Source organism: Pelophylax lessonae (genome assembly GCF_965119305.1).
Source record: "Pelophylax lessonae genome assembly, chromosome: 4".
Lineage (NCBI taxonomy): Eukaryota > Metazoa > Chordata > Amphibia > Anura > Ranidae > Pelophylax > Pelophylax lessonae.
This window is the reverse complement of record NC_138771.1, coordinates 128,940,269-128,966,010: the sequence shown is the minus strand read 5'-3', so window position 1 is coordinate 128,966,010 and position 25,742 is coordinate 128,940,269. Positions and strand designations below refer to the sequence as shown.

The 25,742-nt window shown below is 44.3% G+C and overlaps 1 protein-coding gene across 1 annotated transcript in view; it reads left to right on the top strand.

The window, feature by feature from the left end:
- Positions 1-7,382: 7,382 nt before the first annotated feature.
- CSPG4 (chondroitin sulfate proteoglycan 4) overlaps positions 7,383-25,742 on the top strand; it is a 179,741-nt gene continuing 161,381 nt past the window's right edge. The window contains exon 1 of the mRNA XM_082253192.1: positions 7,383-7,491. Within this exon, the coding sequence (XP_082109318.1) occupies positions 7,422-7,491 (70 nt within the window). The 5' untranslated portion in view covers positions 7,383-7,421. The remainder of the gene's footprint in view (positions 7,492-25,742) is intronic.

Sequence of the window (25,742 nt, the reverse complement as noted above, 5' to 3'; positions counted from 1 at the left end):
ATAGGGCAGGTGATCACTGACCAGAGGCTGCAGAGGGGAGGGGTCCAGTTCTATTGCCCGGGCCGGGCCGGCGCGCACCACCATGGAGAGGAGTGGAGATACATTTAAAAATGGCGCTGCCCGCCACCATTACGTCACCGAAACTGCACATGCGCTGTATGGCCGATGATGCCGTAGGGCTTTCCCACATGCGCAGTTGCCGCGTCAGCTGGGCCGGAAGACATTTTCTTTACGGGCGCCGCTGCCCTCAAAGCGGCCCCAGGACAGGCGGACTTGCCGGCCTACCGGGAAATTTCCCGGTATCCCGGTAGGCCAGTCCGGCCCTGCTCTCCTTGGCAGGGTAGGACTGGGCCAGGGGGCAGGGGGGCAATTGTCCCCCGGGCCACTCTGATGCCCTGCAAAAAGGCTGCACCGCTTCTGCCACAGACATGCCTAAAGGATTCCTGGTGAAGAGAAGTAAAAAGTCCCCACTGCTGACTTACTGAGTAAGGGATGAAGACAAGGACAGAGTGCAGGCCCCCCCCCCAGCATGGATGGTGTAACCTGTGTCTGAGCAGAAGCTGGTTCCATGCCCCACTGGAGACTCTCCTGCCCCACGCAGCCCAGACCGAGCTGTCCAAGCTCCACCCCCAACTGCCCCCTGCTGGCCAGGTCGGGAACCCGGATTCGGCCGGTGAGTAGAGAGTACCTGGAGCGGGGCTTCAGCCTGGAATGGTGATCAAGAGGAGGCGGGGAAGAGGGAGAATGGGAGGGGGTCGAGTTGCTGCACCATGCGCCTCTGTTTTGTACTTGCCCCCTAGGCCGAAAGTTGCCAGTCAGCCCCTGCTCCACGGGAAGTGATTGCGGGTGCCCAGCAGCAATTGTGGCCACCAGCCCCGTGAATCAGCTTCCCCGATGGCTAAGTTACGGCGGGTGATCGGCAATCGGTTAACCAGAGTTCCATGGAACCCCAAGGTTCTTAGGGTTCTTCCTGGGGGGGGGTTCTTGAGCAATTTCTGCCACTCAGATAAGTAAACACTGACACCAATGATCGTTTTAGCTTCCTGTAATGGGTAATTTTTCCCAATGACCATAAGTGTAAGGAGCATTCTTCCGACTGACTATCACAGTAATGTACTCTGAGCTGTAGATATAGTAATTATTAGCAGGGGTTCCCCAAGAAAGAAAATAAGTCGTTTCAAGGGTTCCTCTGTGGTAAAAAGGCTGAAAAAGGCTTCTTTATTGTGTACTGGAATTTCACATGAGCAAATGACATGAGCAATTTGTCTGTATTAGTGACATGATGGGGCACAGCGGGTGTCTAGCCCACGGCACATGAATAGTCAGAAGCGGCCTTGGTTGAGAGTGTTTCACGGTGACATTGTAGACATGTAAGTAAATATTGCTTTAAGAATGCTTTACATGATAATAGCGATATATTTCAATATCTCTAATGAGGATTTTCATCTTTGTCAGATCAGTGTGTGAAGACAGGAACAACGTGCATGCATGAATGTACTTTATCATGTAAATAATAAAGCATTAAATGATAAATGGAAACTGATATAGCACTAATCTCTGGGGGGCCTTTTTTTGTCCTCTATTACACAAAGGAAGGGTCTATAGGGGTAGACCCAGACAAAAATAAACAGTGAATTGTTTTCCCAAGTCTAATGAATGTGCTGATATGTATTTATAGGGACAAGTGCGTAACTATATAAACTTGCATTACAATATTAATTTATTTTCATACATATGTCAATGTAATATTACAGGGTGGCCTTGTTAATATGTCAGTGAAAATGGTGTATTATTTCCAATTTGTTAGTTTGATTTTCTGTTTTTTTTTTTTTTTTTTGCAGTCTGTGTTATTTATTCTATGTAGTATTTTAACCACTTGAGCTCCGAAAGTTTTTACCCCCTTCATGACCAGGCCATTTTTTGCTATTCGGCACTGAGCTACTTTAACTGGTAATTTGCGCGGTCATGCAACACTGCATGACTGCACAATTTACACAAACTAAATTGACATCATTTATTTTTTTCTCACAAATAGAGCTTTATTTTGGTGGTTATTGATCATCACTGCTGGGTTTTTTATTTTTTGCAAAATAAACAAAAAAAGGCCGAAAGTTAAAAAAAATATATATTTTTTACTTTCTGTCATAAAACATATCCAATAAAAAAAATGTAAAAATCACATTTCTTTAAACATTTTGGCCAATATGTATTCTGCTACGTTTGTGCTGGAAACAAATACCAACAAGTGTTTATTGATTAGTTAAAGCGCCTACAGACTATGGTATATACCGTATGCTGGAATTTTTTTTTTAGCACTAATGGCTGCATTCAGTGACTTATAATAGGACTGCAGTAGTGCGGCAGTCTATGTGACACTAATTGACGCTGGGGGAACTGACTAACTGCCACTGACATCAACAGTGACATTAATACAGTGATTAGTGCTAATACTATACACTGTCACTGTACTAATGACACTGGCTGGGAAGGGGTTAACATCTAGGATGATCAAGGGGTTAAAAGTGTGCCTAACTTTGTGTAGTGTGTGTACAGTGCTTTTAACTATTGATCTCTCAGTTTCTCATTCCTGCTTTAAAGGGAGGATGATAAGCTGACAGATCGCTCCCTCGGTACAGAGCTCTGTATTATTTACTAACCCTGAGCTCTGGGCTGTGATTGCACACAGCCGATCAGCAGGTCCAGGCTGCAAATAATTGGCCCGGGACTTGCTGATAGGCTCCCGTCGTGTACAATCACCTAAAATCACAATAACATCACAATAAACCACCAAAGAGAAAGCCGCTCTAGGTGAGCGCATTAGCCATCCACATAGATGTGCACAGCCTATTGCATTAGGGTGTGCACCTGAAAGCTCAAATATATATATGTGTGTATGTTCATATGCATAGCCCCCAACTGTCCCTGATTTCGAGGGACTGTCCCTGATTTGAAACAATGTCCCTCTGTCCCTCTTTCCTCCTTATTTGTCCCTCATTGTGGTCTGATATATATAGCCATATATAAAATGCACTATTTATCTTTCAAAAAGTGTTTCAAAGTGATAATTTATAAATTGCTGCATTTGCAAAAGTCAAAAGCCAATATAAAGCAATAGTAGAGGTTAACCGCTTCCATACAGAGCAGATAGACCCCCTTCCTGCCCAGACCAATTTTCAGCTTTCAGCACTCTCACACTTTGAATGACAATTGCTCAGTCATGCTACCCTGTAACCAAACAATTTTTATAATTTTTTTCACACAAATAGAGCTTTCTTTTGGTGGTATTTGATCACAACTGGGGTTTTTTTTTTCGTGATATAAGCAAAAAAAGAGCAAAAATTTTGAAAAAAAAAACACTTTTTTTTAGTTTCTATTATAAAATTTTGCAAAAAATGAATTTTTCTTCATACATTTGGGCCAAAATTTATACTGCTACATATCTCTGGTAAAATTAACCTAAATTAGTGTATATTATTTAGTCTGTGTGAAAGTTATTGAGTCTAGAAGCTATGGTACCAATTACTGAAAATTGATCACACCAGATGTACTGATGGCCTATCTCCTTTCTTGAGGCCCTGAAATGTCAGGACAGTAGAAATACCCCCCAAATGACCCCTTTTTGTAAAGTAGACAGTCCACGGTATTTAGTAAGAGGCATGGTGAGTTTTTTGAAGTTATAATTTTTTCCCACAATTCTTGGGAAAATGAAGAAAAAAATTTTTTTTTCTTTTTTTTCCCAAAACGTTGTCAATTTATAAGCTATTTCTAACACATAGCATGTACACAGCAAAAATGACACCCCAAAATTCTTCTGCTACTCCTTCTGAGTATGGTGATACCACATGTGTGAGACTTTTACACAGCCTGGCCACAAAAAGAGACTCCACGTCCAAGTAGCACCATAAGGCGTTTTAGGAGCATAAATACACATAAAACTTTCTTACTACCTATCACACTTTTCAAGGCCCTAGAGCACCAATACAATGGAAAAGTCCACAAAATGACCCCATTTTGGAAAGCAAACACTCCAACGTATATTCTATGAGGCATTATGGGTCCTTTGAACATGTCATTTTTTTCCACAAGTTTTTGGAAAATGTGGGAAAACAATAAAAACTTTTTTTTTTTACACAAAGTTGTCAATTTATAGGATATTCCTAACACATAGCATGTACATAGCAAAAATTACACCCCAAAATACATTCTGCCACTCCTCCTAAATATGGCAATACCACATGTGTGAGACTTTTTCACAGCCTAGTCATATAGAGGGGCCCAACATCCAAGGAGCACCATCATGCATCCTAGCCACTTGCCTAGGCCTATTTTTGACATTTGGTGTTTACAAGCTAAAATCAGTTGTTTTTGCTAGAAAACTACTTAGAACCCCAAAACATTATATATTTTTTTTTAGCAGAGACCCTAGAGAAAAAAATGGAGATTATTGCAATATTTTTTATCACACCGTATTTGCGCAGCGGTCTTCCAAACGCAATTTTTTTGGAAAAAATTCACTTTTTAGAATTAAAAAATAAGAAACCAGTAAAGTTAGCCGAATTGTTTTCCATAATGTGAAAGATAATGTTACGCCGAGTAAATAGATACCCAACATGTCATGCTTCAAAATTGCGCACGCTCACAGAATGGTGACAAACTTTGGTACTTAAAAATCCCCATAGGCGACACTTTAAAAATTTCTACAGGTTGCTATCTTAAAGTTAAAGAGGAGGTCTAGGGCTCAAATTATTGCTCTTGCTCTAACGATCGTGGCGATACCTCACATGTGTAGTTTGAACACTGTTTACATATGTGGGCGGGGTTTCCGTATGCGTTCGCTTCTGTACGCGAGCTCACGGGGACAGGGCGCTTTAATTTTTTTTTTTTTTTTTTTACTATTTATTTTATTTATTATTTTTTATTTTTACACTGTTTTTTAAAAAAAAAATTTATCATTTTTATTTCTATTACAAGAAATGTAAACATTACTTGTAATAGAAAAAGGCACGACAGGACCTCTTTTTTGTGAGATCTGGGGTCAAAAAGTCCTCAGATCTCACAAGTACACTAAAAGATAGAAAAAATAAAAAAAAATTAAAAAAAAATTAAATAAAATGAAAAAAAAAAAAGGGACTGGTTGCTAGGCAACGACGTTTGCCATAGCTCCGGTCCTCCAAGACCATAGAGTCGAGTGAGGGCAAGCTTGCCCTCACTCGACATCCTGTCTGTGAGGATCCGGGACCAGATCGTTTTCCCCGCTGCCCGCGGGTCCGGTAAGCAGGGAAAAGGACCAGAATGCGGCGGGAGGGGGGGCACCTCTTCCGCCACCCCGGAAAGGTGATCCCGCGGCGAATACGCCGCTGGGACCACCCTTATCGGAAAGCCAACCGTCCACCGTTTAAAAAAATGCCAGGGTTATGGCAGCTATCTGCTGCCATAACACCGGTATTTAGGTTTAAATGGAGGACGTATATAAACCTTTTTGGACATGGTGGCTGTATGAAGGGTGACAGGTACTCGGGTACTTTGCTGGGCAGGTGACAGGTACTCTGGTACTGATGAGCAAGTGGCAGGTACTCGAGTACTCCGATAGGTAGGTGACAGGTACTCGGGTACTCTTATGGGCAGGTGACAGGCAGGTGATAGGTACTGATGAGTAGTACCTGTTCTCTGTTGACACTTGTGACCGGCTGTGATTGGACACAGCCGGTCACGTGGTAAAAAGCCAATTTCATTGGCTCTTTACCTAGATTGGGGATGGGCTCTGTCCCCTGGGGGCCCGCATTGAGGAAGGAACGAGCGGCTCGCGCTGGAGCCGCTCATGTGATCGGCTGTGATTGACACCGCCGATCACGTGGTAAACAGCCAATTTCATTGGCTGTTTACCTTGATCGGGGTTGGGCTCAGTCCGAGGGACGAGCCTCACCCCCGATCGCCGCGCGCAGTAGCGGCGAGACCGGGCGAACGTCATATGACGGCCGCCCGGATCGAGAAAGGATTCCTGCCGACGTCATTTTATAATGGCGCGGTATGGAAGGGGTTAAAAAAAGCACTTTGGCTTTAAATAATCTTTTTTTTTTTTTGTATTATTCTCCTTTAAGGGGGCGTGGCAGGATGTGTGTTCTATGCCTATATATTTTTGCTAATAGGTGTCCCTTGTTCCCATCCCAAAAAGTTGGGAGGTATGCATGGGTATTTATACTGATGGTGTCAGTAAAACAGTCGCCGGTGTCAGTATAGCAGTGGACAGTGTCAGTTTCGCAGTGGATGGTGTCAGTTTTTATTTTTATTATTTTTTACAATTTTATTTTTTCTTATTCGTTTTCTACAAATTTTTTTAGGAGCCCTGTTAGTGTGCTTTGGTGAAATATCAGGGGTTTAAACAGGGAGAATCTGCGCCACACAGGGTGATTAGGATGTGGCCTGGCATGACTGGCACCCCCTTTGCGCACACCTATGGTCATCCATCCACAGCATAGCCAGGGTTTAGGTGAAGGTGCTAGCACAGCTCATCTGCAGATACAGCTCATTTTGCGCAGTGGCTAGCGCTTGGCACCTCATACCAATGACTATGAGGTTATGAGTAATTGATAGCCACAGTGTGTAACGCATCAACCTTTACTGTACCCTGCACTGTCTGTGATGTCTTTGGCACAGAGGATAAATAAATTGAAGTGTTGCAGCAAGTTACGGAATCAATAAAGTATTCTGAATCTAAACCTAATGGCCCGTACACACAATCAGAAAATGGTACGAAAAATACAGATTTCAAATCGATCGTATGATAATCTGATCGTTAGTACACAGCTTTTGAGAGCCGATCATGACAGTTCATTCGATATTATCTGATCGAACAAGCACAAAAATTTTATTTGTACAATACCATATTGTCTAATTTTCGTTTCATCAGTACAGTTGTCGTTCAAAAACACAATATAAATACATTACAAAACACATGGCATAATTTCCGAATTTTCGTAACTTTAGTAAACTCTTCATGTTCGATATGCGACTAGCATGCAAAAAAAAAAAAAAAAAAACGGACGATCTTCCATCCAATTTTCAGATCTTGTGTACTGGGGTCTGGTATGAAAAAAAAAAAAAAAATCTATCGGTATCCTACATTGAGACAAGCCCATAGGTCAGCTGAAAAGGCGTACAGGCTTTCAAAGGCATCACAGTGCCTTACAGTCAGCCCTCTGTGTAGCTCGCACACAGAGCAATTGTAAATGGCGTTCTCGTTGAAACGACGTAACGCAAATCAATGACACAACGCAGCACAGTTCGAGTATCCGCCAAAAAAGGTCCAGCAAAGTTGTTCACACGGTGTGCGGTGTAGGGGTTAAGCAGACAGGGTGGGACCCTAATGTAACGTGAGTCCCTCGCACACTCACTCTGTGTCTGCACTGTGCAGTAGCTGTACCATGGCTGGAGGACACTGCTTGCTGCTTCTGCTGCTCCTGGGGGGAATACTGCAAGACATGGGATGTGAAGGTAACGGTTTGGGTGATGATGGGTGCAGTTGGGGGGACAGAGAGGGACAGCGTATAGACTGGCATGTGAAGAGGTCTCTAGACGGGAAAAACTTTCATGAAACTTTTCCTTGCACATGATTACTGCGCTCTGTACTGCACTCTTTACTCGCCTCTCTGTATAGAATGAACTGTTATGACTCCAAGACTTCTTGAGATATAATGATGCACAGCTGCTGCCTTTCCTTGCTATTTGTCTTACACTTGGTAACTTCTTACTTTGTAAACGCATGCATTTCCACACCGCGCTCCCATACATCAATTAGAATGCATCATTCATTTCTCCATCCTTCAGTTACGCGGGCAAGTCTTTTATTACCATTGACGTTCACATCTCTTTATTCCTTATAAATTGTTTACAGAGCTTGCTGTACTCTTCTGAATAATGAATACAGCTCTGCTTTACTTCTCTCTTTTCATATGAAATGCACATAGGTGCCTCACGGTGAAGAACGACCTCTCAATCACAGGTAGAGTCATTTTCTCATTCCGGCATCCATGGTCAGTAATCAAATGATCTATCAGGCAGAGATAGCTGCCTATCATAAGGACTAGGAGAGAAGAGGAATCTAAAACCTGTAGAGCAGCCTTTTTCAACCAGAGTGCCAAGGCACCATAGGCGTGCGCACAGGGTGTGCCGGTGGTGCCTGGGCACACCCTAATCCCCCTGTGCAGTGCCAAATTCCACCTGCTTTCATGTGCCCCCTGTCTCCCCCTGCAGTGCTGCCAGCTTCCTTCCTCTCCCGCCCGCTGCTGCGGAGGATGATTCAGGATAGATGAATGATTGAACACATTGAGTGATCGGTCGCTCCTGTGTTTATTCTTAAACTATGTTTACTATGCTTCAGTTTGTGAATAAACAGGAGCACTTCCCATTTGTTCACTATCCAGTGCAGCTAAAGCTGTAGATAGAGGGACAGGGGAAGCTCTGTTCTCAGTCCCTTTCTCTCTGTTTAGACCAGGGGTCTCAAACTGGTGGCCCTCCTGCTGTTATGGGAACTACAATTCCCATAAGACATTGCAAGGCTGACAGTTACAAGCAGTGCCGGGACAAGGTCATCTAGTGCTCAGGGCAAGGATGCCAAACTGCGCCCCCCCCCTTCTCTTAGGGTTAGGGTCAAGGTGCCCCTATCCCTGCAATAAACCATGGCGCCCAGGGCACCCTCCTACCCACCCCTTGTCCAGGCCCTGGTTACAAGCATGACTCCCATAGGCAGAGGCATGATGAGACTTGTAGTTCTGCACCAGCTGGAGGACCACCAGTTTGAGACCCCTGGTTTTGATCCTTAATATTTTACCAAAGCCCATCAACGGGGCTCCAACATTTTTTTTTTTTTTTTAAACAATTAAAAAAATGTAATTGTAAAAAATAATTAAAAAATAATAAAAATAAAAACTACTAACACTGCGCTGCCCTACTGACACCAATCTCTGCTCTACTGACACCATCCACTGCTCTGCTAATATACACGGGTGTGTGTTTGTGCTCTGGGGTTTACACCTTAATGCATTTGGCTGCGCACACCAATGCAAGGCACCCTGGGGTGTCCTGAGGTTTCTTCAGGGGTGCCTTGGCAAAATGCCTTAAAATTGCACCATAATTGTATACAAGCCAGCAGATGGTTAATGCCTGCCTTTTAGTTACAGGCACCATTACAAACTTCTAGCCACTGGAATCCTAACAACCAATGACCCTCTCCTGCTCCTCTCTATCAGCGTCGGGGTCACATTAGCTGAGTGATGGAGAAAAACCGAAGGAGAAGAGAAACATTGGTATACTAGTCAGTACCAGTGTGTATTGGATTTGGAAGAATAAATCACCTCTAACATTGGATGCCCTATGTGTGTGGATGTTGATGCATTATGTAAAACTATTAGACTAGCTTTTTACATTTTAGAATGGGGTGCTTCAAGACTGTCCATAATCTTAGAGGATGCCTTGATATTGACCATAATTTTACAGGGTGCCTTGACTGAAAAAATGTTTAGAAACACTGCTGTAGATCTGGGATTGTTGGGGGAACTACTAATCCCAGCATTACCTGTCAGACCACAGCCAACATACACATGACTGTCAGAATGTGAGATTATTTGTCCTGTATATATTTATACGTCTCGCTTTCTATAAACAGGATTTTAGACTTTTACTCGAGCCTCCCTGATAAGCTAGTTTAGCTCAAGTGTTAGTGTTCCAAGCCGTCCTCTCATGATCTCTTCACATTAATCAGTAAGTCTTCACAAACTCTTACATCACTTTCCAAGTGCTTCCTCATCTACACATTCGATTTTCTCTGTGGACTATATACTGTAGCTATGCAAATACTCAGACTATTCCTGTATCTGCATATTATCCATCTTCTAACTAGGTACCATAGGCGTGTTCATAGGGCGTGCAGGGTGTGCCTGGGCACACCCTACTCACCTTGTGTGCATTAGCATTATAGCATTATATGTGCAGTCAGGGAGATGGGAAAGATCTCCCTCTTACCAGCTGTGCCATAAGAGAATTGCTTATACACTTCTCTTTCACTGTGCTGCCAGGGAGATCAATGTGTCGGGGCTCTATATATGCAGACACACATACAAACGTGTTTGAGCTTTGGGGTGCAATAGGCTTGGCACACTTATGCTAGGTACTTTTCAAAAAACATAATAAATGGTTTATATCACTGTGCATACTATTACACTATTGTCTATTATTTTGTAATATACTTGTTAAAGCAGTATTAAATTCAAAACCAAAAATGTATTTTATTGCAGCTTACTAATCATTAAATGTGGTGGCTGCATTTGTTTTATTTTCTTTGGCTTTTTCCTGTTTTCACCTGGTGATGTGGCCAGTAATACACCACCTGTAATAGTGAGGCACTACTCTGGATGAATGAGCACCGGAAGCACAGCAGACAGTAGCATTGTCAGTCTGGAGGGGAAAGGAGTGTTTAATGTATTAGCAGATTTAAATACACTAACACAATGAAGCCAAACTCCGGCTCACACATTATAATCAGTTACATGAAACAGTTTTCTTTCCTTTTGGGATGAAAGTTTTACATGAATAAATTAAACCTGATCATTTTAACCACTTCAGCCCCGGAAGATTTTACTCCCTTCCTGACCAGGCCCTATTTTGCGATTCAGCAAGGTCGTGCAACACTGTACCCAAATAAAATGTCATTTTTTTCCCCACCAGAGCTTTCTTTTGGTGGTATTTGATCACCTGTGCGATTTTTATTTTTTGCGCTATAAACAAAATAAGAGTGACAATTTTGAAAAAAAACTGTATTTTTCACATTCTGCTATATGACATTCTTGAAATAAAAAATTTAGAAATCAAAATTTTTAACATTTTAGGGCCAATTTGTTTTCTGCTACTGTTTTGATAAAAAAAAAAAAAAAACGCAATAAGCATATTTTGATTGATTTGTTCAAAAGTTATCGTGTCTACTAACTAAGGATCATGGGGCTTTATGATCATTGCAGGGAGAAGAACGGTCAGCTGTGTTTACAACAGCCAACCGTCCTCTCTCAGCGGGGAACAATTGCGAGTGTCAGGTGACAATCGGAGCCACCTGCCCGCTGTATCGGCTTCCCCGCTGAGGGTGCGGGGACGGGAGAGAGCGAGCGCCGTACATGTAAGGCGATTTGCCTGGGAGCGACTGCCTGCCGCAGTACATCTTGGGCGGGCAGTCGTAAAGTGGTTAAGCACCCCTGCCAGTGTTAAATGGTTTGGCTCATCTATATAAATTGATACATTCTGCTGGAGAGCTTGTGCTTTTTAAAAACAACAGACTTGCTGGCTGAATCATTAGATGAAATTAGAAGAACAAAAGCCTATATAAGTAAATGAATGCAGCCATCACATCACAAGAATTGGTAAGCTGCACTATAATAAATGTATACTTTGGCTTTAATACTGCTTTAAAACCTTATTCCCATTTCTAGTCTAAATTAAATGTTATCATATTACTAATTAGGGCTTTATCTTGTTCCTGAGCGACATGCTCTTTGGATTCCCTTCATACTACCCAAAGGTTTGAGCAGGACTGGGACAAGGGTGGGCAGGAGGGACGGTTGCCCTGGGCTCTATGGGATCATGTGGAACTCAGTTCCACCACCTTTGGCTCAGGCCCTCTGTTCCCTGCTCACCACTATCACTTGTAAACACAGGGGTCTGGCTTCTGTGTTTACAAGTGACAGCTTGTCTCCCAATGGCTTCCATAGATCTTATCTCTTGAGTGGCTCTTACTGAGTGCAGGATGGGGACAATGGAGATGCAGCTGCTCAGGGTGCAGTGGGGATGCGGACACACCTACTGGATGATCTCCCTGCAAGCGAGAGAGGTGGAGCCACCCACAGTGTGCGGAGAGGTACTAGAGAAGAAAAGAGGTGAAATTGAGATGTGGATGGGGGGTGCAGAGGTAAGCAGCTGTGGAAGAAGGCTGAGCTCTGCACTCTGTGTGTAGCGCACTCCCGAACTCTGCACATGGAGCCCCCCTGAACTCTGCACTCTGTGTGTAGCACACTCCCAAACTCTGCACATGGAGCCTCCCTGAACTCTGCACTCTGTGTGTAGTGCACTCCCAAACTCTGCACATGGAGCCCCCCTGAACTCTGCACTCTGTGTGTAGCGCACTCCCAAACCCTGCACATGGAGCCCACCTGAACTCTGCACTCTGGGTGTAGCGCACTCCCAAACCCTGCACATGGAGCCCACCTGAACTCTGCACTCTGGGTGTAGCGCACTCCCAAACTCTGCACATGGAGCCCCCCTGAACTCTGCACTCTGTGTGTAGCGCACTCCCAAACTCTGCACATGGAGCCTCCCTGAACTCTGCACTCTGTGTGTAGTGCACTCCCAAACTCTGCACATGGAGCCCCCCTGAACTCTGCACTCTGTGTGTAGCGCACTCCCAAGCCCTGCACATGGAGCCCACCTGAACTCTGCACTCTGGGTGTAGCGCACTCCCAAACCCTGCACATGGAGCCCCCCTGAACTCTGCACTCTGTGTGTAGCGCACTCCCAAACTCTGCACATGGAGCCTCCCTGAACTCTGCACTCTGTGTGTAGTGCACTCCCAAACTCTGCACATGGAGCCCCCCTGAACTCTGCACTCTGTGTGTAGTGCACTCCCAAACTCTGCACATGGAGCCCACCTGAACTCTGCACTCTGGGTGTAGCGCACTCCCAAACCCTGCACATGGAGCCCACCTGAATTCTGCACTCTGGGTGTAGCGCACTCCCAAACCCTGCACATGGAGCCCCTCTGAACTCTGCACTCTGTGTGTAGTGCACTCCCAAATTCTGCACATGGAGCCTCCCTGAACTCTGCACTCTGCACTCTGTGTGTAGTGCACTCCCAAACTCTGCACGTGGAGCCCCCCTGAACTCTTCACTCTGTGTGTAGTGCACTCCCAAACTCTGCACATGGAGCCTCCCTGAACTCTGCATGCAGTGCACTCCCAAACTCTGCACATGGAGCCCCCCTGAACTCTGCACTCTGCACTCTGTGTGTAGTGCACTCCCAAACTCTGCACATGGAGCCCCCCTGAACTCTGCACTCTGTGTGTAGTGCACTCCCAAACTCTGCACATGGAGCCCCACCAAACTCTGAACTCTGTACATAATGCACTCCTGGTATTTAATGCCCATTTAGGACCCTCCCACTGTTATGGAAATGTGACCATACCCACTATTTGATGCAGTTTGGAAGGTGTATGTGTCGGAGGGGGGGGGGGGGTTGTGGTTGAGTTTCCTGTACCTATTTTATGAGAAAAAAAAGTCCTGCTTATATTTATAGGCAAAGTTGGTCCAGGGAATATCTGATTGCCTCTTGGGGGATCAGAGAGGACTTTTTTTCCCCTGCTTGAGCAAATTGGAAATTGGATCATGCTTTATTGGGGATTTTTTGCCTTCCTATGGATCAACTGTGGGTATAGGATTACATATACAGTATAGGATGTATGTATATATGCATATGTGTTTGTGTGTGTGTGTGTGTGTATGTATATATATATATATATATATATATATAGTTAGATATATATATATGTATATTTTTAAAAAAATCCTCTATTAGTTGAACTAGATGGACTTTTTTTAGCCAGACTAACTATGTAACCTTCAGTGATGCTGTTTTCGTCCAGTCTCATTAATTACCATGGGTTACATCATGTTCTTTGCCAGGGGACACCTCACCCACTATGTCATACCGACTGACATGCCAGTTTACACAGGAGCAGGAAAAAGAACATTCTCATTTGATCATGGGCACTGTACTCTTTACTCTTGGGTTAAACCTACTCAACTGTGACATGTTGACAAGGAAGAACCACACACAGCACAGGAACAAAATGTACTGTACTTGTCATTAAAGGAGGAAGGGGGGGGGGTCAATAAAAGTCAAAGATTACTGAAAGATATATGTTTAAAATAACTTATTTTATGGAGACATATTCTATATTTACGGTTCCTAATGGATTTCCTATTTAAGTAAATGTTGCAAACTTTGGCTAGAAAAGTGTCCTGCATCAAAATAAAGTAAGACGTACAGTAGAACGGGTTATGGTCCCTTTTACCTTTCTTAAAGTGAATGTAAGCCCCATTCATGAAATCTGACCTGAACACAAATATCTGAAGTGTTTACTTATCTCTCTCCAAAGCCCTAAGTCCCATGTCTTTCTGCTGCTCTGTTCCTCTGAGTTTAGCATAATTACTTCTGACAAGCTCTCTGACACAGGAGATAAAAGCAGCTGGAAATTTGTGTCAGGGAAGGGACTTAGAGACAGATTATCAGAGAGCTGGTCTATTCACAGCACAGCTCTTCAAGTTCCTCTGCCTGCGGAAGGGAGGGGGGGGTGCCTTTCCTTCAATCAGCTCATGCGCAGACTCCACACCTAGTGCTGAAACAGGAAGAAACATTTCTAACACAATGTACACTTTCTAAAGAGTGTAGAAATCTGAAGACAGCAGATACACAAACAAATACAATGTATATAGGGAGATTTGTTTCATCTCTATGTATCATCTGAGGCTGTGTTCACTTCACTGTGTATATGTGAGGGTTTACATCCACTTTAACACTGTTCAGTAACCATAGAGACTTTGGGGACTGGAGGCTGATTCTGCACAATTGATTAGCAATAATATGGTTCAATGGTACCATGCAGTTAGGAATGGATTTACTAAAAGCAAATAGGTTGTTTTATTTGCAAGTGAAGTTGCATTTTGCATGGGATGTTGCACTTTGCATGGAAATTTTCCCAGAGCTTAGTGCATGCAGTGAAATTTCACTTTGCAAACAATAGCCAACTGTGTGCAAGGAAAATTAACCACTTTCCGTCAGTAGAACATAGTTATACTGAAGCAAGGTGGCACTGCTATGCCAGGTCACATACTTTAGTACGTGATCCGACACTGTGATTATACACAGCAGGAGCTGATCTGCGGGTACAGCAGGCTTAATGTCCGCCAGCACCCGCCGATCATTAGGCAGTGAGCCAGAACGGCGATCTTCCTTTGTAAACAAGGCAAATTGCCATTCTGTCAGTAGGGAAGGTATGGATCCTGTGTCTCTGCAAAGCAGGAACATGGATCTATGCCTTCCCCTAGTAAAAGCATCTCCCCTACAGTTCACAAACACACTAGCTAAGTACACAGTTAACCCTTTGATCGCACCCGATGTTAACTCCTCCCCAGCCAGTGTCATTAGTACAGTAACAGTGCATATTTTTGGCACTGATCATTGTATCTGTGTTACTGGTTCCCAAAAAGTGTCAAAAGTGTAATTTAGTGTCCAATTGTCTGCCGCAATATCGCAGTCGCGCTATAAGTCGCCAATTGCCGCCATTACTAGTAGTAAATATAAAAGGAAAAAAATAAATAACTAAAAATATCACAAAGGTTGTAGACGCTATAACTTTTGCACAAACCAATCAATAAACGCTTATTTGGGCTTTTTTTTTACCAAAAATATGTAGCAGAATACATATTGGCCTAAATTTATGGAGATATTGGGTTATTTACATTTTTTATCAGATATGTTTTATAGCAGAAAGTAAAAAACTTTGAGGTTTTTTTTTCAAGATTGTCGGTCTTTTTTTGTTCATAGCTCAAAAACTAAAAACCGCAGAGCTGATCAAATACCACCAAAAGAAAGCTTTATTTGTGAGAACAAAAGAACAGAAATTTTGTTTGGGTACAGCGTCACACAACAGTGCAATTGTCAGGTAAAACAACGCAGTGCCAAGTCACAAAAAAATGGCCTGGTCGTGAAAGGGGGGGGGGGGTAAATCTTCTGGAGGTCAAGTGGTTAAAAATGACTGAATAATGAAACTCAACAGAGCTTCACCTCATTCACTAAGCTCTGGAAATTGCCAATGCAAAATGCAACTTTGCTTTGCGAAGTGAACAGTCTATTTGTCTTTAGTATATCACCACATTAGTGTCATTTTATTTTGTCAATGGATACATTTTTAATCCTTATCTTTTTAAAACTAAAAAGGGAAGTGCAAGACCATGCAGCACTTGAAGTGGTTGTAAAGCAATTCCTTTTTCCATCTTAATACACTCTCTGCAGTAAAAAACAGCTCAGGACTTGCTGTGCCCTCCTCCCCCTCTAAACACTTACCTCACTCCTGGATAGATATCACACTGGCTGCAGTCTTCTCTCCTCTCTCCTTTTTCACACAAGGACTGGAAGGCAGCAGCGGGAGCCATTGGCTTCTGCTGCTGTCAGTCAAATTCAATGAGGCAGGGCCGAGATGCGCTGTGTGTGTCAAAGGATGCACACAGCCCAACTCAGGAGCGAGTTCTCCCGAGTACCCCCATAACTAGCCACTTGCTATTGGTTCAGTCAGAGAAGAGGGGGAGAGAAAGAACCTAGAGTACCGAGGGGGGTACCCCAGAAGAAAAGGTTCAGGACCGCTCTGTGCAATGCCATTACCAGAGCAGGTAAGTATAACATGTTTGTTATTTTAAGAGAAAAAAAGCCTTTAGAACCACTTTAAAGTAGAAGTATAGCCAAAGCCATTTTGGCTTTACTCCTCCCGGGGATCACAGGAGTGCAGTATGTTTTGCACTACTGTGACCCGTTTTTAGCCCACAGCGGGCTAAAGCCCACTGCGGGTGATGTCCCAGAAGCCTGGACTGGTACCTGGCTCAGCCTCTCAGCAGATCAGCAATGGCAGCTCCCTAACAAATATTATAAACGTCATAATGGAAAACTTTCCAGAAATAATGTATATAGTGATTTCTCCTTTAAAATTTCAAATAAAGCAGAACTCCAGAAAGGTTTCTAAAACTTATGGTTTGTAAAAAAAAAAAAAAAAGTTACCCCTAATGAGATTGATCCTACAACTGTTTCGCTGCTTAGCATTTATGCTATCGCTATGCTTTTGTCCATTATAACTATGAGAGCAGCAACTCTCTTACAGGGAATTGATAGTGTTTTTTACCCACCTTTCCTCTCCCCATTGTCCATTCACAGAACTCTGTGTATTCTGTAATTGGGTTATAGAATACAAGGTGTTCTGTGAATGGACATGGGGAGAGGAGACTCAGATATACAACACTATGACTTCTCTGTATGAAAGCCACAGCTGCCTTAACCACTTTAGCACCGGAGGATTTTACTGTCTTAAGTCTGGGCCACTTTTTACGATTCGGCACTGTGCGACTTTAACTGACAATTGCGCGGTCATGCAATGCCGTACCCAAAGGAAATTTACGTCATTTTTTTCCCACAAACAGAGCTTTCTTTTGGTGGCATTTGATCACCTGTGCGATTTTTACTTTTTGCGCTATAAACAAAAAAAGAGCGACAATTTTGAAAAACTAACAATATTTTTCACATTTTTTTATATGATATTCCCCCCCAAAAAAATGTAAAAATCAAATTTTTTTTATCATTTTAGGCCAATTTGTTTCCTGCTACATATTTTTGGTAAAAAAAAAATTGCAATAAGCGTATTTTGATTGGTTTGCGCAAAAGTTATTGCGTTTACTAACTAAGGGAAAGATTTCTGTCGTTTTTGGTGTTTTTTTTTTTTAACGAGTAATGGCGGGGATCTGTGATTTTTTTTGCGGGACTGCGACATTGCGGCGGACAGATCGGACCCTTGACTGACATTTTTGACACTTTTGGGGTTACCAGTGACATTACTAAAGTAATCAGTGCTATAAATATGCACTGTTACTGTAAAAATGACACTGGCAGGGAAGGGGTTAATTTTATTGGAGAGGGAGGGGTTAATCAGTGGCGGTTTTAGGCACGGGCGAACGGGGAAGCCGCCCGGGGCGGCATTTTTTCATAACACGTGGGGGGCGGCATGCCCGGGCCGCGGACCGGTACCGGTCCGTGGATCAAATGGTACCGGACCGCCCGAGCCCCGTTCGCCCATGCCTAAAACCGCCGCAGCCGAGCCGAGGAGCAGAGCATTGCTCCCCCCCGAGCCCGCCCATTGTGTGACAATAGCGAATGAAAATTCGCTATTGTCACACTGATCCTCCTCCTGGCCAATCAGGGAGCGGGTCCTCCTGCTTCCTGATTGGCCGAAAGGCAAACCCCACGCGCCATTGGCCGAGGAGGAGGCGCTGCGGGAGGACTGAAGAGACATGAAGAGAAGTGAGGTAAGTGCTGTGCACGGACGGGTCTCTGGGGGGGGGAACGCTGGCGCTCTGCATTGAAAAGTGGCACTCTGGCATGGCATCTCTACATTGAAAGGGGGCAATGCTGAGGCGCTCTGCATTAAAGGGGGCATTGCTGAGGCGCTCTGCATTAAAGGGGGCAATGCTGTGGCATCTCTACATTGAAAGGGGGCATTGCTGTGGCGCTCTGCATTAAAGGGGGCATTGCTGTGACGCTCTGCATTAAAAGGGGCATTGCTGTGGCGCTCTGCATTAAAGGGGACATTGCTGTGGCACTCTGCATTAAAGGGGGCATTGCTGTGGCACTCTGCATTAAAGGGGGCATTGCTGTGGCGCTCTGCATTAAAGGGGGCATTGCTGTGGCGCTCTGCATTAAAGGGGGCATTGCAGTGGCCCTCTGCATTAAAGGGGGCATTGCTGTGGCCCTCTGCATTAAAGGGGGCATTGCTGTGGCGCTCTGCATTAAAGGGGGCATTGCTGTGGCGCTCTGCATTAAAGGGGGCATTGCTGTGGCGCTCTGCATTAAAGGGGGCATTGCTGTGGCGCTCTGCATTGAAAGGGGGCATTGCTGTGGCGCTCTGCATTAAAAGGGGCATTGCTGTGGCGCTCTGCATTAAAGGGGGCATTGCTGTGGCGCTCTGCATTAAAGGGGGCATTGCTGTGGCGCTCTGCATTAAAGGGGGCATTGCTGTGGTGCTCTGCATTAAAGGGGGCAGTGCTGTGGCGCTCTGCATTGAAAAGGGGCAATGCTGTGGCACTCTGCATTAAAGGGGGCAGTGCTGTGGCGCTCTGCATTGAAAAGGGGCAATGCGTTTATTGGGGGCAACAATGCTGTGGCACTCTGCATTTATTGGGGGCAACAATGCTGTGGCACTCTGCATTTATTGGGGGCAACAATGCTGTGGCACTCTGCATTTATTGGGGGCAACAATGCTGTGGCACTGTGCATTTATTGGGGGCATTGCTGTGGCACTGTGCATTTATTGGGGGCATTGCTGTGGCACTCTGCATTTATTGGGGGCAATGCTGTGGCACTCTGCTTTTATTGGGGGCAATGCTGTGGCACTCTGCTTTTATTGGGGGCAACAATGCTGTGGCACTCTGCTTTTATTGGGGGCAACAATGCTGTGGCACTCTGCATTTATTGGGGGCATTGCTGTGGCACTCTGCATTTATTGGGGGCAATGCTGTGGCACTCTGTATTTATTGGGGGCAATGCTGTGGCACTCTGCATTTATTGGGGGCAATGCTGTGGCACTCTGCATTTATTGTTATGTTGTCATGTTTTATTTTTTTTTTGGGGGGGGGGGGGCGCTGGGAGGGAGTCTTTCCCGGGGAGCAATTTAATGTAGAACCGCCACTGGGGTTAATGTATGCCTGGTGCTTACTGACGTGTGTGGGGGGAGGTGACTGAGTGACACAAGGACACCTGGAACACAAGGAACCCTGCAATCTGACCCTGCCTGTCACTTAGGAGATCCGCCCGCTTGTGTTTACACAAGCGGGCGGATCTCCAGACTCGACTCCCCGACGATCGGGGAAGAGCAGCGGCGATCGCCGCTGCTCCTCCCCTGGCCCGACTCCCGCTGTGACTGAACACAACAGGAGCGAGCCTCCAGCAGCGCGCGCGCGCCGCCGAGAAGGGGGAGTGTTTGCCGACGTAGGTCTACGTCGTCAGACCTACAAGAGCCACTTTGCCGCAGTACAGCTCTAGTGAGCAGACGGCAAGTGGTTAAGTATAGTCATTGCTCTACTTTCCAAATTAAAGTATTGTAAAGCTTTTTATACAATTGAGTAGTAATCTGGACCTGAGATTCAGCTCATTAGAGGTACATTTTTGAAAACCACATGCCTCAAAAACCATTCTGCGTGGAGTTCTGCTTAAATGGCCTGTATTCTATAATATTGCACTCCCCCTAAGTCCACATAGACAGTGTCCCCAAAGGTTGGCTGAACGATCATTTTCAACAGGCATAGGAGAAGACCTGTTTCAGCTTGGCCTCATTCATCAAAGTGCCTGAGACAGTCTGCATTACCCTATACAGGCTGACTTACTCCTCTAGTTTCCTCCTCCTCCGACATGAAATATGAACAAAGCATATCCCTTTGTCTCAACCAGTGGCATTTCTGTCTAATGCCTCTTGCCTCTACTATCCGCATGAATCACTTCTGACAAGTTTTCCTGACACCAAGGGGTAAAAAGGTGAGAGAGAAGGGAGCTCCAGCTCACAGCCTGCAATTGATATCCTCAACTCCATTCCTCTGTGCTGTGTGAAGGGGAGGGGTTTGACCCTTCCCTCCAATCACCTCTCAGAGCTCTCCTCACTGAGCACTGCAGGGTGTAATTACAGCTCCTGGAAACCAGACAAGCTGTATAAATTCTGCAATTTGAATGACTGTAGAGAATAGAAGGCTGCAGATAAACAGGTAGGTTTACAAACACTTTATTACAGAAAATGTATTAAGGTAAATAAACATTTAAACTTTAGAACCAGCTTAGCGTTTTGTTTTTTTGTTTTTGTTTTTCTTTTAATGTAAAACTTTTTTTAAGGAATTGATCAGGCTACTATGACCTGTAGGTATAAGTCATTTCAGCAGGGGTTTCCAGATAACCTAAAAATTATTTCAAAGATTCCTCAGGGCTAAATAGATGCAACTGGCACTTTTTAAAGTACAGATGCCCATGGCAACCAATTAAAACTAATTGTTCTTTGTCTACTTTGCACTAAGCTGCCTAAAGCTGCAATCTAATAGGTGGTTACAATTTCCATGTGTAGCACCCTCCTGGGTAGGTGCTAGGCAAAGCATATATGTGGGCCTGATCTGTTAGTTAGCCTGTCACATGCTTCTAGGTGTGACCTGTTGAGTCTAGGGAGTCTCCCCACTGTATCCAATGAGGGACCTTGTTAGACAGTGGAGGAAACCTAGCCAATAGCACACCAGGGTTTATGACTGTCCCAGTGGGTGGGCATTGCTGCAATGCATCCTGGGATTGGGAATAAATCTGAGGGGGGCATGTGACAGGGAGTCTTTTGGCGGGAGCAAAGTCCCAGGAGGAGGTGGACGGCTGTCTCTCCTCCGGCTGAAGTGAGGAAGGTGGTCCAGGCAGTCAGCCTAGGGACCAGGGGTTGAGCTGAGCTGACAGGATCCTGTGTGCTGACCAAGTGGAGCTGCTGGGCAGAGGACTTCAGGAAAAACAGCGTCGTGAGTATTCACGGATCTGCCCAGGGGTCTGCCTAGGAAAGGGGACCACTCCAGTAGGTCAAAGGGATCAAGGAGCCAGTTAACCCAGAGTGTTACAGTAAAGGGGGTGCCAAGTTGTTAAGCCCTGAAGTTTAGGAATAAAGGGGACATCAGGAAGGGCCCTGAAGTTATTCAGCAGTACAGTCTACGTTAAAGCCGAGTTCCGGCCTCAAATACCTTTTTTAACGAAAAATACCCCTATAATTCTAATCCATCGCCCTTTACAGAACTGCTATTCTCATACTTACAAGTTGTACGGTATTGGATTTTAGTCAAAATCTTACTGTCTGGGCGCGGCCATCTTAAATGGGGGCACCTGAAGCCACAGTCTAATCTGCTGTGTCCTTCTTCCTGATTCCAGGGAGTGTTCTGGGAGTTCTTCCTGATTCCAGCCTCCTGAGAGTGTTGAGAAACAGCTCCCAGGATGCAATGCAAACGCGGAAGTGATGTCGTGGCCGTGGCCACAGAGGGGGGAGAAGGAGGAAATACAATCAAAAATGCCCTGAAAATAAGGTAAGGGACCCCCAAAAAAAATTGAAAATGCCCAATTGTTGATCAGCACTCCAGGAATCACTAAAGTTGCAAAATAGGCCAGAACTCCGCTTTAAGGAATAGCTTGCCTTAGGACAGAATTACCTCAGGAAGCTTAAAGAGAACCTTTCATAGCCACGGGCAAAGTGAAGCAGCGGCCTTGCTGTGACTAGCTCAATTTCAGTGTATTCAGCGTTACTCAGCGTTAACAAGCATTTATTCAAGTCGTCCCAGCCTATTGTGCATAGTTTAGTTCTGTTGGAGTATCTCACTCATCCCTTCTCCTATCCGAGTTCCTAACAAAACCTAAAAAACCAAAGAAACTGGATTGGTCCTTGTCTAAGGTAAAAACACTTGGAAACATGCCAGAACGTTCTACCATTGCTAATGGTAACCCATTGGATACCCGTCACCAGCAGCTCCCTTGGGAGTAGTGCTACACATTCATAATTGTTCTTTACACCATACTATTTAAAAGAACACCGTCCAACAAAAAAAACATTGATAGTAAAATATTTCATCTACATTTGTTTTCTGGTAGTAAAGCAATGACAGGGCTTGAACATAAGTAGAAAGAATAAAATAAAAATGTTTTTTAGTGATGGCCACACACATGGTAAACTGCAACATCAATCTCCCTGTATTATCGCTCCATCCGGATCAGTTGCAGTTATATAGCATTTATGTAGTCTGAGCTGAGGATCTCTGCTATATATCTAAGGATTCCGTCTTCAGCTGCTTTACTTAACCAATTGACATGTTTAGCTGTACTTAAACCAGCACTGCGACTCAATGACAGTAACATATTTTATTGATTAAAAGGTCAGTGTCTATGTGGCCTGTGACTTCAATAGGTTCTAACCATGTTCATTCATAGCATCCCAGTGACGGGTCGTTGTAGGAGGTGTGTGGGGCGTGGGGGGAGGGCCACATTTAATTTGTAGGACTGCTGCTGGATCACTTTTTCCATCTGGGTGTGTCTGGAAGTGAGTAGGATAGACAGAGGGGTCTCTGTTAGTGTGATGCCGCATTACACGTCTGACATTAAATGTTCCTTTCTGTAAGAAATGCTTCTTTGAGAAGTGTGTTTGAGGCGGGAGGAAAAGGGGGAATTATGTTTTTTTACCCATCATTTACACACCCTGTGACTACGCCCTAGAGCTATGCCTTCTGTTAGCTTCTTTAGTGGGTACAGAACTGTTTCTCATTAACAGCTCCTGTAATCATGCCGTTATGTGTCATTTTATTCTGACTAATGCTTTATAACTTCTTTTTAAGAAATAAATTGTTCCATATTACTGTTCTATTTTTGAGCCTGTATATGTACATTAGACCTGCATCTGAAGGTCATTTTATCCTTTTTTTCTACTTCAGTCCTGCTGATCATTTTCTGCCTTTTTGCAGCTACTACCGGTATCTGTCTATGCCAAGGTTTCTCAACCAGGGTTCTATGGAACCCTAAGGTTTAACAAATGGTTGAGCAATGAGCAATTTCTGCTTCTCAGATAAGTTCCCACTCACAGCAAAGATCTTTTTAACCACTTTGCCGCTGCTCACTAGAGCTGTACTGCGGCAAAGTGGCTCTTGTAGGTCTGACGACGTAGACCTACGTCGGCAGACCCTCCCCCTTCTAGGCGGCGCACGCGCGCCGCCGGAGGTTTGCTCCCGCTGTATTCAGTCACAGCGGGAGTCGGGCCAGGGGAGGAGCAGCGGCTATCGCCGCTGCTCTTCCCCGATCGTCGGGGGATCGAGTGTGGAGATCCGCCCGCCTGTGTAAACACAAGCGGGCGGATCTCCGAAGTGACAGGCAGGGTCAGATTGCAGGGTTCAGCATAGCTGAACCCTCGATCTGTCCTTGTGTCACATAGTCACCTCCCCCCCACACACGTCAGTAAGCACCAGGCATACATTAACCCCTCCCTCTCCAATAAAATTAACCCCTTCACTGCCAGTGTCATTTTTACAGTAACAGTGCATATTTATAGCACTGATTACTGCAGTAATGTCACTGGTACCCCCAAAAGTGTCAAAAATGTCAGTCAGGGGTCCGATCTGTCCGCCGCAATGTCGCAGTCCCGCAAAAAAAATCGCAGATCGCCGCCATTACTCGTTAAAAAAAAAAACACCAAAAATGACATAAATCTTTCCCTTAGTTAGTAAACGCAATAACTTTTGCGCAAACCAATCAAAATACGCTTATTGCGATTTTTTTTTACCAAACATAGGTAGCAGAAAACAAATTGGCCAAAAATTTAAAAAAATTTTGATTTTTACATTTTTTTGGGGGGGAATTTCATATAAAAAAATCTGAAAAATATTATTTTTTCAAAATTTACGCTATTTTTTGTTTATAGCGCAAAAAGTAAAAATCGCACAGGTGATCAAATACCACCAAAAGAAAGCTCTGTTTGTGGGGAAAAAAAGGAAGCCAATTTCATTCAGGTATGGCGTCGCACGACCGCGCAATTGTCAGTTAAATTCGCACAGTGCCGAATCGCAAAAAGTGGCCCAGGAGTAAGACAGCAAAATCCTCCGGTGGTAAAGTGGTTAAATATCTGTAAGGGGGTAATTCTTCCCAATGACCGCAAACATAAGGAGCATTCTTTCCACTGACCACCACACTAATGTATCATGAGTTGTAGACACAGTCATTTTTAGCAGGGGTTTCCTGAGGCCAGAGACTGGTCTATGCAATAGCTCTAATAATGGCTATATATCATGACCTAGGGCGGGCTTCCAGGTGACAACAGTGAACTTTGTCTTCGCAATATGTGTAGGCATGACCATTTGTAGTTTCCATTGAAAGCTCATTTGACAGGATAACAATGCAGGAATCCAACTGGGAGACATGGACAAAGCATTGTCACCCAATACCAAGAAGTGGCTATAACAGCTGCTTTCTGTCTATATGCAGTTGCTCTAGTAATGGCTACATATCATGGCCCAGATAGTGACAACAGTTGACTATGTCTTCGCAATGTGTGTAGGCATGACCATTTGTAGTCTCCATTGGAAGCCCATGTGACAGGGAGACAACACAGGAATCCAACTCCGATACATGGACAGAGCATGGTCACCCTACAACAGGAAGTGCTTATAACAGCTAGTTTCTGTCTATATGCACTTGCTCTAGTAATAGCTGCATTTCGTGGCCCGGGGTGGGTTTCCAGATAGTGACAACAGTTGAGTATGTCTTCAGAATGTGTATAGGCATGGCCACTTATAGTCTCCACTGGAAGCCCATATGATAGAGTGACCAGACATGAACCCAACTGGGAGACATGTTTTCTCTCTATCACAGGAAGTACCTGAACAAAGACCTTTGTGGCAGGATTACCAGGTTAGATTAAAAAAATTAAACTTTTTTTTTTTTTAAATAAACTAACACACACAGTAAATATGATATCTGAAATATCTGAAATAACTGAAAACTGGAAACTGCATCTATTTTTTACTAATTAGTTTAAGCTATAGTACTTAAACCTCCAGAAGTGTTCTGCATGTGGATGGGTAAACTATGAGAATTACTAGCAGTGTCAAGAGAAGGTCCTTTAGCACCCAAGGTAAGAAGGTTTAAAATGTAATCCTTCCCCCATAAGCTCTGAACTACTAATATGCTACTGCTGACAGCAGAGTTTGCAGGTCCTACCTTTTTTATGCCTCCTCCTTCTGAAGAACTCAGTGGGGTCATGTCTTCTGCCTACCCTTCAGCCCAGCTCTGATTAACATAGTCTGTTGAGTCACACATGTGTACTATGCCAAACATGTAGGCTAAAACACATAAAGCAGCAAAG